Source organism: Trichomycterus rosablanca, chromosome 23 (assembly GCF_030014385.1).
Source record: "Trichomycterus rosablanca isolate fTriRos1 chromosome 23, fTriRos1.hap1, whole genome shotgun sequence".
In the NCBI taxonomy this organism is placed as follows: Eukaryota; Metazoa; Chordata; class Actinopteri; order Siluriformes; family Trichomycteridae; genus Trichomycterus; species Trichomycterus rosablanca.
This window is the reverse complement of record NC_086010.1, coordinates 3662935-3681302: the sequence shown is the minus strand read 5'-3', so window position 1 is coordinate 3681302 and position 18368 is coordinate 3662935. Positions and strand designations below refer to the sequence as shown.

Sequence of the window (18368 nt, the reverse complement as noted above, 5' to 3'; positions counted from 1 at the left end):
CGAACCCTACCCAGTGAAGTCTGCGAAAGGTCATCTCTCGAGTCCTCAATCCCTGGAATCTTACTCATCACGTCTTTTGAGAGGACCAGTGGTATGATCTGGACGCTATAATCAAATTTGTCAAAGTTTTTTTTCTAGTGACCCAAATTTTGTCTATGATTTTAATAAAATTGGTGGCAATCTGAGTCCACTGTGGTTTACAAGGTGTAACGTATAGCCTCCACAAGGGGGCATTTGTGTACAAGTTTATTTCGTGTTGATGTGCCTGTTAAAATCGTTTATTTAATTATTATTATTTTTCTTTGCAAGCCATTTTTTGGGCTCGTGACCCCAGTCATAACCTACACCAGCAATGTCCAAACTATGGCCCGCGGGTCATTTGTGGCCCTTTACCATATTTGAAACGGCTCACGAGGTATTTTAGAAATAAAACTAAAGCTGTGCCACTATTACGCAGGTTTTAAACAAACTGCTTGAACTGTCTGACCTCTGGGTGTCGCTCTCACATAAAACAAATCTAAAATGCTCCCCGTCTTCTTTCCCTCGACTCAAAACATTAAAGTTACACCCACATTAATATTCCCGAGATCTTGGATATACACAGCGGCTCCAAAAGAACGAAAACTTGACGCGAACGCAGAAGATTTCAGGCACGCAGGGAAAATGAATATTTTTTCAGAGGGAGGTGGGTATGTTTAATTTATAAAAGTGTAATAATCTTCCCATTAGGATTCTAAATTGGTGAGTGAAATCGGCGAAATCTTGTCAACGATAGATCATTAGTCCCTCAAATAATAGATGGAGCCAGTGGTAGCCTAATGGGTAGAGCTTTGGGCTATCAACTGAAAGGTTAAGAGTTCAAATCCCGGCTTGAGCAAGGTCCTTAACCCTCTCTGCTTCAGGGGCGCCGCACGATGGCTGACCTTGCTTTTTGACCCCAGCTTCCAAACAGAATGAATTTCGTTGTACTGTACATCTGTATATGTATATACATATATAAAGGCATTCTATAAAAAAGAAGTGGAATTGTAAGTAATCAGGAGCTCTGTTATATTTATATTAATTTTATTACAAAAGAGGCTGTGGCCTCGTGTTTACATATTTTTACTCCATCTGGCCCCCAACAAAAAATGTTTGGACCCCCCTGATCTGCATTGATGCTCCTGGATGGGATGTCTGGATCTCAAAGCTCAATATGTGCATGTTCTTCTGATAGTGCTTACAACCCGACTGAATGCGCCTTAGTGTCTCAGAATTCAAGGTTTACAATCAAAACCTAGTTTTTATTTGTTTTATTATATTATATAATAATAATCCCAGGATTCCTGTGTTCATTCTCACACAGTTCACTTATTCGCTGGACAGCCTGCATGTGGGGACCTTTTTATATGTCACAAAAAGGTTACCATCGAATAAAAAAGTTAAAATATCGCAAGCCGACTCTTACCGTCACTCGTACTTGGAGAAATAAGAAGAGCAGCAGTTTTATTACTAATTTAGCCCCACATACTCTGCCTTAGAGAAATACATCAAGTAAACCCACGCTGAATAATATATCTGATCTAAATTTATAATCCTCTGCACGGTTATCCAGATAAATTAAACCAAAAACAGCCTGCGCCTGGCCACAATCCACCAACATCAAGCGGTAAAAATAAAACGCATTCTTATATTATTTTATTTCAATGCCTACGGGGCCTATTTGTCATGAATTATAAATGTCAGGATGATCAATTTCTTTCCCACTCTTTGTGTGTTCGCTTCTTGCAGTAAACACAGCATGTCATTTTTCATTTTCTAGCCAATTGAACTGGCAGCACAGCGTAATGGTGTTAGCAAGCAGGTAATCATTTAATACTTATAGAACGTAGCGCCGATCTGCCAATACGCTTCTCTGTTCTTTCACCTCCAAATAAGATTCAAAAGCCTGAGATGCAGTCGCACTGTTTTTGTCAGCGACACTCTGTAGCTGAAATTACATTCGTGTTCCACGTCGCAGGCTGCCAGGCTGAAGGTGTTTTCAACCGAAACGACACGCAAATTTACCACACAGATCCACAACGTGTCTGTCATGGAGCCTAAAGGTAGTTTTTTTATTTTTTGAGTTCAGTAAATGATAAAAAATTAGGTTTGTCACCTAACTGCTACTGAATCTGCTGGGTCAAAAATATACATACATAGAGAGCCCAGGTGGAACCCCAGCGATGGAATTCTAAACTCCCCGAGTTTGAGTCTCAGCTCTGCTACCAGTCGGCTGGGCGCCCCATAGCAGGCACAATCCGCAGTGCTCTGGTGTGCTAGCATGTGTTTTTACCGCTCCACCACCTGAGCGGCCAGTTGGTGGGGTCTTTAACTCTCTGTAAGGACCCTGGTTAGCAGCCCAAGGTGCCTGTACAGAAGTGGAGGAACGTGTAGATCAGGCTGTGACTCTCAGAGCGAGATATCAGAATTCACTGAAGTACAGGCGAATAAGAGGGAGTCGAGAGACTGCACACGCGTCAGAGGGAGTGTGGGACAGGTGAATACACGCTCCTCGGACGCCCAATCCCAATAGCAATATACACTTACACCTTGTAACTCAACGTCCCCTAAACTCGAAATCTTTGAACCTCAACACCCTTCATTGAGAAAATTTGTACCCTTAAACTCGACGTGTGTAACGTGTTTTGTACAGCGCTCACAAAAATGAGACGAATCTGCATTTGTGTGGAATAACCGTCAAATCCAGTCTGAAAGCTCCACATGTATCTGTGTTTATCTGGATTTTCCTCCCTGTTTCACTTTTAAACTTGTGTTACAGCTCGAGGTTCTGAGAAATTGTGAGAATAAGAATCAGCTTCTCCCAGAGTCTAAAATGCTTATCGTTAAAAAAAAGTGTAATGTGGTTTAATGTACTAAAAGAACGACACAGGGGCACTAAACTTCTCTTTATTATTACTGCTCATTATTTTAAGTTGTATTTAACTGTTTTTATATTATACTTGTGTTACTTTCAGTGTATAAGTGTCAAAAACAACCTCATTATTTTACATTAGCCTAAAATAAATGCAGTTCTATGGGACCATGGACACATTAACAGGTTTCCTACACATCCTTATGGGAAAAAATATCTTGAAACTCAACGACTTTGAAACTCAACGCCACTCCCAAGGTACCACTGTATGTGTATATATAAATTATTAGTAAAATTAAATAGTGCTTTTCTTACACTGTAGATATTTCAGTGCAGTTCAGTGGGGTCAGAACTTTAACCTAGCATGATTTGGTCAGTGTGTTGTTTAAGCAATAGTTCTGTAATCAATAATCAACTGCAAGTGTAATAGTACCATCACCATTATTCCTAACAGTAACTACACTGTTGCTGGACTTCCTTTTTGTAAAATAAAATCGGGTCTTTCTTTCTGGTCTTTGTGGACAAATAACTAAATTTTTCTTCCATCCGAGCACAAATTTTTCCTCCAGCCTACAGAAGGTTTTTTTTAAGCTTAAATTGAGCTTTAAAGCGTCAATTCAGGCGCAGGAGCAAGACTGAGACGCTGTGATTTTTCAGCTCGTAATGATCAGCTTCTATTTCATGCCGAATCTATTTCTAACTATTGTGGTACTTGGATTACATCCAAATATCTGGACCAACTTTCTCTCAGCATGAGAAAAACGACCATTTACACACTTTTTTACTTTTATTTTCTTTTTGGCAAATGGACCACTTCTCTGTGTACTTTGTATTCGCAGAAGATGGTTTGTACAGATGATCTTTGGACCTGACGTCGGTCCAAGTGAGCATATTTATGATGCACTTTCTGAGATCTGCAGAAAGCTTTCAAGACTTTCCGATGGTCACGGTTTCATGGGTGTAGGTAAACTAGCCCTATTTACATAGGCACAGAGGGGTCACAAGCTGTTATATTCCAAACACGATGTTTTATTCGTTTACAGATCAGGAACATTTAGTCACAGAACAATGCAGACAGAAATCACGGCTTTTAACAAACTGTGACGCTCTTTACACGTGTATGTCACGTTATGGGCCAGTGATAGCTCAGTGGTTAAGGTACTGGACTAGTAAACAGAAGGTTCCCGGTTCAAGCCCCACCACCACCAAGTTGCCACTGTTGGGTCCCTGAGCAAGGCCCTTAACCCTCAATTGCTCATTGTGTAAGTCGCTTTGGATAAAAGCGTCTGCTAAATGCTGAAAATGTAAATGTTAGACTTCTGCTGTACTAACAGAACATATCATATTCTTTAATCATATCTATTATTTCTAAAGAATAGAATTGAAATTTGAAAGGTCACATCTGTAAAATTTCACAATAGTTTCTTGTGCCCATCACTCATTTCAACTTGGGATCAGAATCAGTTTATTCATTAGGAACAAGGAATTAGTTTCCGGCTGTTGTTAGCTCTCTACGATTTCTTTTCATTTTCTTCTCTCTGATTCATTTATTCTTCTGAGTGACCAAACAACATCTGGTGCTTCACTTTAAGGCGACCACGGACCTACAAAAATTAAGCACATCCCTTATAAATACTGCAAAATCTGGATGAACTCCAGCACACCCTCCCAGTCACATTCACAAGCCCCCCAAAGCACTAAAGCTTTTACACGTAAACACACACTCTGCAACCCCATCAATAATGTACCCACACAATGCCCAACACGAGCATTTTATTTGTTTTAGAAACATCCAACACCAAGCTACAGTCAATATAACGCCAGTAGCAATTAAACAAGCCTACAGAAAGAGTGCGGGGGTGAATGGAATAAAGGCCAGAGAGAAGTACAATCACTTTCAGAAGTTTACGTTGTTATGTAATGGTGTGTGTTTATAGCAAAGCTTCTTTTTCCTACACTTCTCTTTCTTCTGTAGTTTCAGAACTAAGGACTCTGTTTAATGGAGATAATGTAGAGCGCTCCATAATTACTAAATCAGTTTCATATAGCTAGCGACCATGGAACTTGGGCGGTGCAGCAGTCTGGAGCACATCGCCTTAGACACATCACCTTGTTGCAGCGGCTCCTACTGTCTGGTTGAGACACAGGCATGAGTGGCAGAGTATAATAATAATAATAATAATATAATAGTAATAATAATAATATAATAGTAATAATAATAGTAATAATAATAATAATAATAAAAAAAAAATAATAATAGTATTAATATTACAAACAATAATACTAATAATATTAATAATAATAATATTAATAATAATAATATTAATAATAATAATAATAATAATAATAATAATCAGAGGGTGAATGTGGCTTTATAATTTTGGCTTTTAACACAAACAGGATGTTATTTGTTTATTGGGATTTTAACATCAGGTTACATTCATGACAGGAACGGTAGTTACTGGTTACACAAGATTCATCAGTTCAAGTTTAATATCGAACATCTCTCTTGTATCTCTAGTTCTCCTCACTTGCATATCTTTGTACTGTGGGAGGAAATCAAAGCTCCCAGAGGAAACCCACACAGAGAGGACTCGGACCACTCCACCTTGGAATAGAACCCAGGACCTTCTTGCTGAGAGGCCACCGTGCCGCCCCTACACATAATTTTCACTACATAGCTTTTTTTAAAACTGAATGATCTTCAAAATACAGACTGATCAGGTTCACTTAAAGTCCTGTATACATAAAAACTTTTTTTTTTTTTTCATGGTCAGGTTCACGGTTAGTCCAGTGCCATCTGGAAATAACGGTACACCTTGGGTACACCTTGTACACCCTGTACAGGACACCGGTCTATCACAGGTCCCAATTGGGGCATGTTTTTGGAAGGTGGAAGGACATCAGAGTACCAGAACAAAACCATAAAGGCAACACGGTTATTTATTTATTTATTTATTTATTTATTTATTTATTTATTTATTTATTTATTTATTTATTTATTTATTTATTTATTTATTTATTTATTTATTTATTTATTCAGACGCCGTGTTTACACAATGGTTATATTCACGGCAGGACAGGGCAGGTCATTTTTATTTCAGTCTATATCCCTTGTCAAGCGTTGTTGTAGTATTTTGTTTAAAATTGGTTCTTTTAGACCAGTTTTTGTTAAAAGGAGTGTTTCTACTTTGTCTTGGTTGAATTGGACGTGCCAAACCCATCACAGATAGTAACTCATGAAGTTGTGCCGCACCTACACTAACTGCTGCGCAACCGTATTAGCATACTGTTATTAATAAAACATGAGGTGCAGCATCATAATCCAGTTTGAGTATTTCAGATTCCCTTACAGCAGCATCCCAGGTCTGGTTCACATCCTGACCCTTATTTTACTGAACAGCTTCCGAGAGAACGAGTGAGGAGGAACTGGTTTCAGGCGCATGGAGCGAAAGATTTTCATACAATACCGTCAAACCTGACCTTTACAAATCGCTATGCTATTTACCCAGATGTAAATGAAACATGAGCCTGGGGCAGGACAAAATGTGATCCTCGTTGGAAAAGCAGCTAACAATAGATTCCCTGTTTCATTTCATCTGCAAACACATCGAGTTTCCAGACACAGCATGAGGTGAAACGACAAAACCACAGGAAGCGTCAGCCATTTAGCTGTAGTGATTATGGGATGGCTGATTTGTCCTCAGCAAACTACAGTTCATAGAAAAGTTGCGTCTCATGTCCAACAAATGGGGATTTTAACCCTGAATGACATTTTCTGAGCTTTTAACAATTAGGACCAGTTCCTAATTCTAATAGAAGCTTAATATCAATTTTATAAAGTTGATATTGATATAAATTGATATGAAAAGACCCGTTCCTGTTCCAGCTGTTGTGGGAATTTAAAATAACCCTTAAAGATTGACACAGACAACCGGGCTAATGATAAAAGCAAATAGTCAATGTATTACTCAGCTGAGGGCCAATCTCAATGCAAATGCAACTACTGTCTGCCCTGTCGAAGTATTTATACCCCGCTTTACTGCCCCTTCAGGCTAACTCTTCTCAGCAACCCAGCTCAAGGTCAACTTTCCACACCAAACTTTATCATTTTAGAAGAAGGCTCAGTTTGTTACTAACACAGCTGTGTGTGGGTGTGTTATCAGTCTCTGGAATTCTGAAATCAGTTTCTTCTACCCCTGCTAATTAACTAAGAAAGCCAAAACGTATGAGTTTAATGCAAATAACTAATAAAATATAAAATTTCCATTCACACAGCATTGCGATTTTTGTTTATTTGCAAACAAATTTTGGTGTGGAGGACCTTCTGCGGCCTGAATGAAGCCTTAACCTCAACACTAAACCTTACAAATGCACTTCTGACTGATTGGGCAGCGCTGTGCCACCTAAACACCCCAAAACAATCTGTTTTAATGTGTAAATACTGATCAATATGGGGCAGTTGTAGCCTAGAGGTTAAGACACTGGACTAGTAATTAAAGAGTTGCCAGGTAAAGCCCGACCACTGCCAGGTTGCCACTGTTGGGCTCTTGAGCAAGGCCCTTAACTCTCAATTGTGAGAGGACAGTGAGTGGAACTCCAGCAGTGCTGCTGTATCTGATCCACTCATACCAGCACAACACACACTAACACACCACCACCATGTCAGTGTCACTGCAGTGCTGAGAATGATCCACCACCTAAATAATACCTGCTCTGTGGGGGTTCTGTGGGGGTCCTGACCATTGAAGAACAGCATGAAAGGGGGCTAACAAAGCATGCAGAGAAACAGATGGACCACAGTCAGTAATTGTAGAACTACAATGTGCTTCTATATGGTAAGTCACTGGTTCAAGCCCGACCACTGCCAGGTTGCCACTGTTGGGCCTTTAAGCAAGGCCCTTAACTCTTAATTGCTTAGACAGTATACTGTTACAGTACTGTAACTCATTTTGGATAAAAACGTCTGCTAAATGCCATAAATGTAAATGTCATTGCCAATTTTTGCTGTAATTTGGGGCAGATTAAAGGACATTTGGACGTCTATTGTATTGGTCTTCCTGCTGTTGTCATTAAAAAAATGAGATTTTAATGCTTAATATCACCTAAAGTGTTAGTGGTAGCTGTTTTGTGCATTAAATCCTCAGTTATGTGGTGCTTGAGGTGTGACTGGGAGTCTAAAGTACAGAGCTGTTGTAAGCAGATAAGAGCAACCGTTATCACAGAATGGAGGTTTCAAAGTCCAACACCTTAGTGTTAAAACACACTCACTGTCCATTTTATCAGCTCCACTTACCATATAGAAGCACTTTGTAGTTCTACAATTACTGACTGTAGTCCATCTGTTTCTCTGCATACTTTGTTATCCCCCTTTCATGCTGTTCTTCAATGGTCAGGACTCTTCCAGGACCACCACAGAGCAGGTATTATTTAGGTGATGGATCATTATTAGCACTGCAGTGACACTGACATGGTGGTGGTGTGTTAGTGTGTTAAGATGACCAACTCAAACAGCAGCAATAGATGAGCGATCATCTCTGACTTTACATCTACAAGGTGGACCAACTAGGTAGGAGTGTCTAATAGAGTGGACAGTGATTGGACAAGGTATTTTAAAAACTCCAGCAGCGCTGCTGTGTCTGATCCACTCATACCAGCACAACACACACTAACACACCACCACCATGTCAGTGTCACTGCAGTGCTGAGAATGATCCACCATCTAAATAATACCTGCTCTGTGGGGGTCATGTGGGGGTCCTGACCATTGAAGAACAGGGTGAAAGCAGGTTAAAAAGGTATGTAGAGAAACAGATGGACTACAGTCAGTAATTGTACAGTAGAACTACAAAGTGCTTCTATATGGTAAGTGGAGCTGATGAAATGGACAGTGAGTGTAGAAACAAGGAGGTGGTTTTAATGTTATGGCTGACATGGCTACTGTTTAACTTCTTTTGAATTCTCACCACATTTTTTCATGACACTGTCAAAATCTGAGCCCAGCCTTTTACTCTTAAAGCTCCTGATTTACCCCACCCTAAGATAAATGCTATAAGTCTGAAATAAGGGAGTGTCACAAATTTAGGGTGAATGCACACTAAAATACTAGAATAGTCTCACAAAAATGATGCTAACTGCTCCTGCAGTATTTCATTAATAGCTAACCACGTTAGCGTGTTTGACTGAATTAGCTCTATAAAACTTAATATAAAGCTGGGCAGAGATGCAATAAAGAGCGTCTGAGCCCAGGTCTTATTATGAGTTTATACAGCGCTCTGTAATGGGCCGATGACAGGCTGAATTAATAGACTGTGTTAGAGCATTTACAGAGCCCGAGACCAGCGCTAAATTCATACCGCCACTCTTCAACTGTAACCCTGCCCAGCCGAGCCAAGAAAATAAATACGCTTAGTGAAATTCACTGCCAAATTACGTGTTTTAACATAAAAATTGGAAGGACCGGGCTAGTATTTTACTAAAGCGCGACACAAACGGCAACAGATTTTATGCACCACCAAACAAAAGGCTGGGTAATGTAGATGCCAAAGAACATCTGGCAAGTAGCTTATGTTCTGCAGCGAGTTTCTAAATCTCTGAGATTACTGTGCGAGGCTTTCTGAACACAACTATATAACACCAACGTCTCTGCCTCACAGCAGCTGAATGATTACACGCTAAATCATCTCACCGCGAGTGCTGCGTATGCACAGGGGTGAGCGGGATTAGAACTGAGCCGTTCATCATTTTAAATCTGTTACCCTAAAATTACAATAACAAATATAAAGACATGCATCTTAGGTGAGATGTGACTTCATAATAATAATAATAATAATAATAATAATAATAATAATAATAATAATAATAATACATATTGGTACAAAGTGTCTTGCTTTTTGTTCTCTAAAAATGAGGATACAGTTTTATTCCAGTATTATAAATATAAATGATTTATTGAACTTAAAAACTGTATAACATTTTACATTTTCATTTTATGCATATATACAGTACTGTGACAGTACTAAAGTTCCTAAAGTCTGGACACATAGGAAATATCCCTAACTATAACTAACTATATGTTTACTAAAATACACACACTTATATAAGATGTTATTGATTAAAATTATAATGAAATAAAATGTGCATTTTGCTTGTGTGTCCAGACTTTAGGGACACTCTGTATATTGTCTGAGCAATTAAGGATTAGGGGCTTTGCTCAAGGGCCCATAAGTGGCAACCATGCAGTGGTGGGGCTTTGGATTACTAGCAGTACCTTAACCACTAGGCTACAACTGCGCCTAACATGGTGTATGAAACATGGTGATGTACACAATACTGCACACTACAGTCCTATATATTAGGACTAATTGACAATTTGTTAACAGTTGTTAACATGATTGTCTTGTCCTGACAAAAAATCTAAGGAAAGAGTTCTAGATTATTCTGAACCATCACAGCAATCGAATGATAAAACGAGCGATGGTTTGTGAGCGGTTATATAGAATTTATACAGTATTTAATGAATTCAATTCAGTGCTCAGTTCAGTCATGGCTATATGACACGTAGATGATAGTAAAAGATCAGCATATGTGCTGTACTGTTGGAGATGTACGATCTGGTCTGTTTCATAAAAGAAATAAATTTGCCCTTTTGCTGAACAGATTCTGAAGTTCTAAGAGCAGGGAAATGAAGCTCTCCTGACCTGTATTCACAAATAGCCAGTGAAAAGAGGAAGATGACCTAAAATCACAGTACTACAGTCTGAGAAAGCAGGAAAGAAATAATGACCTGCCACCTTCTGATTGTATTCTGCCTCTTTAACTTAATAACTGGTTGTTTGTGATCCAGTCTCAGCGTTAGTGTTCTGTTCATCTGCAGCAGCTCAGATATCAACTAGCTTTTATAAATCACTGTCACTGGTCTTTTGTTATGTGTAGTCATAAACACTGACTTTAGCATTTCCTCAGATGGTGGTGTAGTTTTTATGTGATCAGATGAAATCAGTGAAGGTGTGGTTACTTTTCATAGCATTGATTATCCAGATCAAATATTCCATTTGAAGAGCTGGAATAAGTGATCCAGCAATCACCTTTTTATTTTACCCCTCTGTACCTCTCTGTGTCTTCAAAACCCCGAGTGATCTAAAGTTACAATCTAATGTTGTTGCCCTGTCTAGCAGTAAGAGGTTTGGTTAAATTACAGAAAGGTCAGTCTGACAAAACCCATTGATTGTTTGGAACAAGGGCAGGAAAGAAGGTTGTTCTTCTCCACTATAACTTTACTCCTTCATCATGTAGCTTACAGGAACGGCTCAAGGAATCAATAAAACCATCGATGGAGGAAATTGTTTAGAGGATTGCCATGACATGCAGGGTTGAGACTGTTATTTAAAGCACATAAAGGTGCTTAATGTGATGCCCCTTTTAAGTAAAAATATAGATATACCCTGGTCATTGGTCATTAATTTTTCCTAAGTCTATGCCTTATTCATTAGGAGGAATCCTATAGTGTATTTTGGATTTGTGCATAAATGTAATGAATATTTTATTAAGTATTTTCAGCCACACCCAAATATAACTGATGTTTAATGTCAATCACAGTGGTAACTCGACATCCCCTAAACTCGAAATCTTTGAGACTCTTCGCCACACCATTATTTTACATTTGCCTAAAATGTATGCAGTTCCACGGCACCATGGAATGCATTAACAGGCTTCCCATAGATCCTTATGGGAAAAAATACCTTGAAACTTGACGTCAGTTGGTTCTAGGAGTGGCGTTGAGTTAAAAAGGTGTTGAGTTTCAAGGTAGCACTGTATATAAAATAAGAGTTGCCTCTGTTAACTCACTCTGTAGCACTTGGCTTTTGCCCTCTACAGGGCAGAATTCTTGGCGCTCAGGTGGTGCAGCGGTTAATTGCGCTATCGAACCACAGATGAGGTCCAGTTTCGAATCTCGCTGGTGCCACCGGTTGGCTAGGCGTCTCCACAGGCATGATTAGCTATGTCTGAAGCTCTGTGATGGACTGTTCACGATACTTCTGCCTTGTATTGAGTGTTTCCCAGTGGAACCAGACCCACCATGACCCTGACCAGGATAAACAGTTGATGAGAATTAAATACACCAATCAGCCATAACATAAACACCTCCTTGTTTCTACACTCACTGTCCATTTTATCAGCTCCACTTACCATATACAGTAGAAGCACTTTGTAGTTCTACAATTACTGACTGTAGTCCATATGTTTTTCTACATACTTTTTAACCTGCTTTCACCCTGTTCTTTAATGGTCAGGACCCCCAGAGGACCACTACAGAGCAGGTATTATTTAGGTGGTGGATCATTCTCATCACTGCAGTGACACTGACATGGTGGTGGTGTGTTAGTGTGTGTTGTGCTGGTATGAGTGGATCAGACACAGCAGTGCTGCTGGAGTTTTTAAATACTGTGTCCACTCACTGTCCACTCTATTAGACACTCCTACCTAGTTGGTCCACCTTGTAGATGTAAAGTCAGAGACGATCGCTCATCTATTGCTGCTGTTTGAGTTGGTCATCTTCTAGACCTTTATCTGGGGTCACAGGACGCTGCCCACGGGGTGCGGTTGGCTGGCTATATTTTTGGTTGGTGGACGATTCTCAGTCCAGCAGTGACAGTGAGGTGTTTAAAAACTCCAGCAGCGCTGCTGTGTCTGATCCACTCATACCAGCACAAGACACACTAACACACCACCACCATGTCAGTGTCACTGCAGTGCTGAGAATGATCCACCACCCAAATAATACCTGCTCTGTGGTGGTCCTGTGGGGGTCCTGACCATTGAAGAACAGCATGAAAGGGGGCTAACAAAGCGGGCTAACAAAGCATGCATGAAAACAGATGGACTACAGTCAGTAATTGTAGAACCACAAAGTGCTTCTATATGGTAAGTGGAGCTGATAAAAATGGACAGTGAGTGTAGAAACAAGGAGGTGGTTTTAATGTTATGGCTGATCGGTGTATGTGCTTCCATTTTTGTGGCATCAGTTCAGGGAAGGTCTTTTTTAACATGGCCATGGTTCTGTGCACTTAACAAGCTCCATAAAGACAGGGTTTGCATTAAGTCCTGATCTCAAACCCCAATGAATGTCATCAGGACGAATTGTTGATTATAACCTACAGTTGTCCACCATCAGTCTCTAACCTCACTGATGTTCCTTCTGTCTGTGGAACGTTTTGTCCATTCAGTTAACTTTCTGTTTCCAAAACTTGGTCTGAAGCCGCCCCAGAAGAGTGGAGGCCGTTATATTAAAGCATTTTACCATGACAATAGATTTAAAGCTTTCTACTTTACTTCAAGGCTATAAAGTTGTCACCTGTCAGCCTCTCCGGGCAAGAGGCTGAATTAAATAAATTAGAATGAGTGTAAATCTCTCTTTCTTTAATTCTACCTTTTATTACTCACAGCGGTGGAGTTAGCTTGGTTTGCGAATCTTAAATTCCCAACGTATAAAATGTGCTTTATGTGTTTCTGGCTGTTAAATTTTATATATTTTAAGGTCTGCAACACAGGAATTGATTTAGAAATTGCAGGTTACTCACTGTTTAGTCATAGCTAAATGCTAAGTGTCCAATTTGCAGGAGTTGGAAAGTAATATGTTAAAATGTGAACACTTGGCAACCCTTCACCAAACTATCAAATGTTCTTTTCTCACAGCAGTGTAAACACTTTACTAAATACACACTTATAAATAGGAACCTCGACTGTAATAAAACTGTATTTAAGAACACACACTGGCCAGCGAATGTAAACAGTGGATTATAAAACCAGACAATTCATTGCAATCAGTTTCAATATGCACTTCCACAACCCTTAAAATAAAACAATAGATTTTCAAACAAATTAATGGCTGCGCAGGTGGTGCAGCGAGATATTCCGCTAGCACACCAGCCACCGGTCAAACCCAGGACCTTCTTGTTGTGAGGTAACAGAGCTACCCACCGAAGTAAAGAACACAAAACCTGAACCCCTGAGCAATAAAAAAATGACTTTTGATGTGTCAATTTTGACCATATTACCTACACAACAAAATATGCCTCCAGTCCACAATGTCTTCTACTAACTATACAGTGGTGGATTCTAAATGGTGTGGAAAGAGATATAATAAGGTCCAATCAGTACTTAAATAATTAAGATGTTAAAAATGTGACAAGTTCACACAGACCAACCAATCAGAGCTCTTAAATAAAATATTTGATTTTCTCAACAACACATTTTCTTCTGCCTGTAAATTATAAAAATATTCACAGAAAGTCACTTTGCATAAGATTGCAATGTTCATGATGAAAAAGAGAAGAAAAAAAGCAGAACATTATCCCAGCAGCACGCCAAGTGAAACCCAGCACGGTCCTTCCATTATACAGAATAACATTTTAAAAAAGGACATAAAACGTGATGTCTATTATTCTGTAAAATCCAGAACAGAGAAAAGAACAAGCAGTCATTCAAAAAAAGAAACAGTGCTTTTATTCTCACCATATAGACGGAGGTTCTGATCCTTCCACTTCCAGGTAGTCGAACTTGTTGTCCATGTGGAAGTCGGTGAAGACGAGCGAGATGGTGTCGCCGGGATCAGCCACGATGGTCCATGTGCACTCACCGCTGCTCTTGTAGTCGTTTTGGAAATCAGAGCTGGAGATCACGCCGCTGGAACCCCGGAAGGTTCCTCCACATGTATCCTCAGCTAAGAACATAACATAGAAACACAGATTGTTTTTTCAGTATAACATTTTATATTTTCAACATTTAGCAGATGCTCTTATCCAGAGTGACTTACAGAAGAGCTTCCATAGTGAACATTAACTTACTCTAGTTTAGTTAGACAACAGTCCAATAATATAAACCTGCTGAAACCTGTTTAATGCAAGAAATAAACAAGCGCTTTAGTAAGTAAGTACATGTCAGTGTAAGTGCTCAGTAAAGAGGCGATGCAGGTTTTTAAGGGGAAAGATTTATACGAGATGAAGAGAAACAAGAGTGTATTGATGATGAAGGTTTTTAATCCTCTTTCCTCTGTTCAGACAGACAGAGGAAGCTTGTCTCACCACTTGGGTGCAAGTACAGAGAAGAACCTTGATGCTGATGCTCATCTTCCTTGAGTTCTGAGTGGAGGATCAAGTCGAGCAAGACAAGTGGCTCGGAGGTTGCCTGGTACAGATTATTACAGGTTTTTTTTAGACATCGAAGGTAGCTTGGGGCTGGTCCATTTTGTGAAGAGAACAGTATAAGATGTTGTTGTTTTAATTCAAAGTATTTTCTAAATCTAATACACTAGCAAGAACTTTTTTTCGTTATCTATTTAATAATTAATGCTCGTGACTTTTTAAAAAATCTATTTCATTAATAATTTAAGCCACCTGAAGGGTGATTTGCAAAATACAATGAAATACAAAATGTATACTTCATTTATTTTATGTATTTGCTTTATGTAACATTAAAATGAGATCGAACGATTTGTTCTCATTGATCAGCTCTCTAATTTTTAAAGATGGGGTGATTATAGCTATAGGAATATATGCCTGTGTAATTTAAGTGGTGGTTTATATTATATTATCAGATCAGCACAATTAAGAGGCTTTCTAGCTATTACATGAACAAATGGTTTATGGGATCTTGAACAAAATCCAATTAATAACTACAATAAATAATTACATTTTTAACAATTTAATAGTTTATTAATTAATAAATGTATATATTTTTATGTGTTTATTTCCTATGGTGTCATATTGTTGCCACGCCGAATACAAGTGTGTTGTTACAGTATTACGACATAATACGTCATAATTTGGAGAATGAACACCTTATTACAAAAAAGTATGTTGTAAAACGTACCACATGAGGTCATAACTATAATAGAACATTGTGTAATTAGGAGAAAATAAGTAAATTAGTAAAATAAGCTATAGAACCACAATACATGTTCCAAAGCAAGAAGCTCCATCGTGGCTTTGATTTGACTCAACGGTATAATGAATTAATTCAGTTTAAATGAACGCTTGGCTTAAGTCACAGTGAAATCACAGCATCACTGAGCAGCATGGATGGTGTTTGCATTAGTATTCGCACACTGTGAAGGATTCTCACATCTCAGCGTTTATACAGACCTAAAAAAAAAATCGGTCGGATCTCCAAACTGAGTACGTCAAGCATCATAGATACAAACTACAACATATTAAATGTCTACAAGCTGTATATGAAGTCATACAGGGAACGATCAGGCTTTTATTAAAAGGTTTTAGATCCACAGGGAGTCGTTGTAGGATGTGAATCCCGGTTTGGTCCTAACCTCACATGGAACACGTGGACTGGTGAAACTGAAACGGTATCTGCATTAATGGCGCTATTGATGTGTTTTCAAGAATGATCATCTGGGTCCAGTTACACAGAGACTGGGAGGGTGCGCCATAACAACAAGATGCTCTTCCTCCTCAATTATGACGTAACATCTCGTTATAATGACATGCTAATGGGTTTATTTTTATTCAGCTTGGCGGTAATACACGTCACATGTTTTTATCTCCTATGTTACTCTTGTACAATCCATGCACTACATTTCTAGCTGTTACAGGTCACATCAAAGTCACCCAACAACACAAAGTGGCTCAAAATCATCTTAAAATTCATTGATATCGAAATAAAATGTTAAACTTTGTTAACTGTATTATCAGGGGAGTTTGTAGCATTGTAAGATGCATGCATCAGCCAATAAAGAGGTCTGACAATGACAAATGACTGATAAATAATATTTTAAAAGGCAACTAAGAGTTCCTCAGAGGCAGTTGAACAGAGAATGGCAGCGCCCACCATAATAACACGATGCTCTTCCTTATAATTATGACGTAACATCTCGTTATAACGACATGCTAATGGGTTTATTTTTATTCAGCTTGGCTGTAATACACGTCATATGTTTTTATCTCCTATCCAATACATTTCTAGTTGTTTTTAAGTTACATAAGAGTGACCCAACATCACAAAGTGACCCAAAATCATCTTGAAATTCAGTGTTATCGAAATAAAAGGTTAAACTTTATTAACTTTATTATCAAGAGAGCTCGTAGCATTGTAAGTAGCATGTATCAGCCATAAAAGAGGTCTAACAATGAAAACTTTAATAAATAACATTTTAAAACATAAGGTAACTAAGAGTTCCTAAGAGGCAGTTAAACAGAGACTGGGAGGGTGCGCCATAATAACAAGATGCTCTTCCTCCTCAATTATGACGTAACATCTCATTATAATGACATGCTAATGGGTTTATTTTTATGTAGCTTGGCGGTAATACACGTCACATGTTCTTATCTCCTATGGTACACTACATTTCTAGCAGTTTTAGGTTACATAAAAATCACCCATAAACACAAAGCGGCTCAAAATCATCTTAAAATTCATTGATATTCAAATAAAATGGTGGCGCAGCGGTAAAATTCACTCGCGCATCAGAGCTGGGATTTTGAATACATCATATCGAATCTCAGCTCTGCCATCCGGCTGGGCTGGGCGGCTACATAAACAACGATTGGCCTGTTGTTCACAGGGTGGTAAACCAGACCAGGGGTCCTTATAACTGGTGCAATTACGACCTCTACTGGCTGATTGGGGTGTGGCTCTCCGTGCACAGGGCTGATCCGCATATGAACTCGCCTCGTGCAGGTGAAAAGATGCAGTCGGTACTGCGCATGTGTCGGAGGGGGCGTGTGTCAGTTGCGAAGCTCCTCAGTCAGCAGTGGAGGGTTGTATCAGTAGAGGAGAAACATAATGCAATCAGGGTAATTGGATACGACTAGATTAGGGGGAAACTTTATTATCAAGAGAGTTCGTAGCATTTAAGTAGCATGTATCAGCCATAAAAGAGGTCTGATAATAAAGACTTTGATAAATAACGTTTTAAAACAACATTAGGCAACTAAAAGAGTTCCTAAAAGACCAAACGTTGAGCCCAAAACGCAGGTTAATTAGTCTCCAACACTAGAAATGTATTGTTTTTACTAAGAGAAGCAGTGGTCACAAGTGGAAGCTTACTAACCAGGTCAGATGCCACTCTGCAGGCTGGTTACTTAATGCCACAAACATACTAGTATTATTTACAACTAAAGTGAAAGATGTCTGCCCACAGTGTCTGCTGCCAACCGCTCATTACAATGGTGGATCCATAATAACATGGACAGAGATATAATTGAGTTCAATGATTTCTTTCAGATAGTCATACTTGAAGCTGAACCTCATTTCACTGGTTGCTGCTATTTCACACTAAGAGCTAAACAACAACCACACACACAAAAATCTGAAGAGCAAAGTTTCACTCAGCGGCCCTGACAGTAATGAGTTTGAAAGAGGCTTTTAAAGTAAATGTTTTTCAGCACTTCAGTTTGGAACAACTCTTCAGATTTTACCTTCAGCGTCCCCTGTGTGGGTTTCGATTGTTTTGTTAGCACAG

General features: G+C 39.0%; 1 protein-coding gene across 1 annotated transcript in view; it reads right to left on the bottom strand.

Annotated features, from left to right (window-relative positions):
• The window catches only part of csmd3a (CUB and Sushi multiple domains 3a), a 323290-nt gene that overhangs the window by 225538 nt on the left and 79384 nt on the right, over window positions 1-18368 (bottom strand). Inside the window, exon 5 of the mRNA XM_062985995.1 lies at window positions 14408-14615. Coding sequence (XP_062842065.1) covers window positions 14408-14615 — 208 coding nt within the window. The remainder of the gene's footprint in view (window positions 1-14407; window positions 14616-18368) is intronic.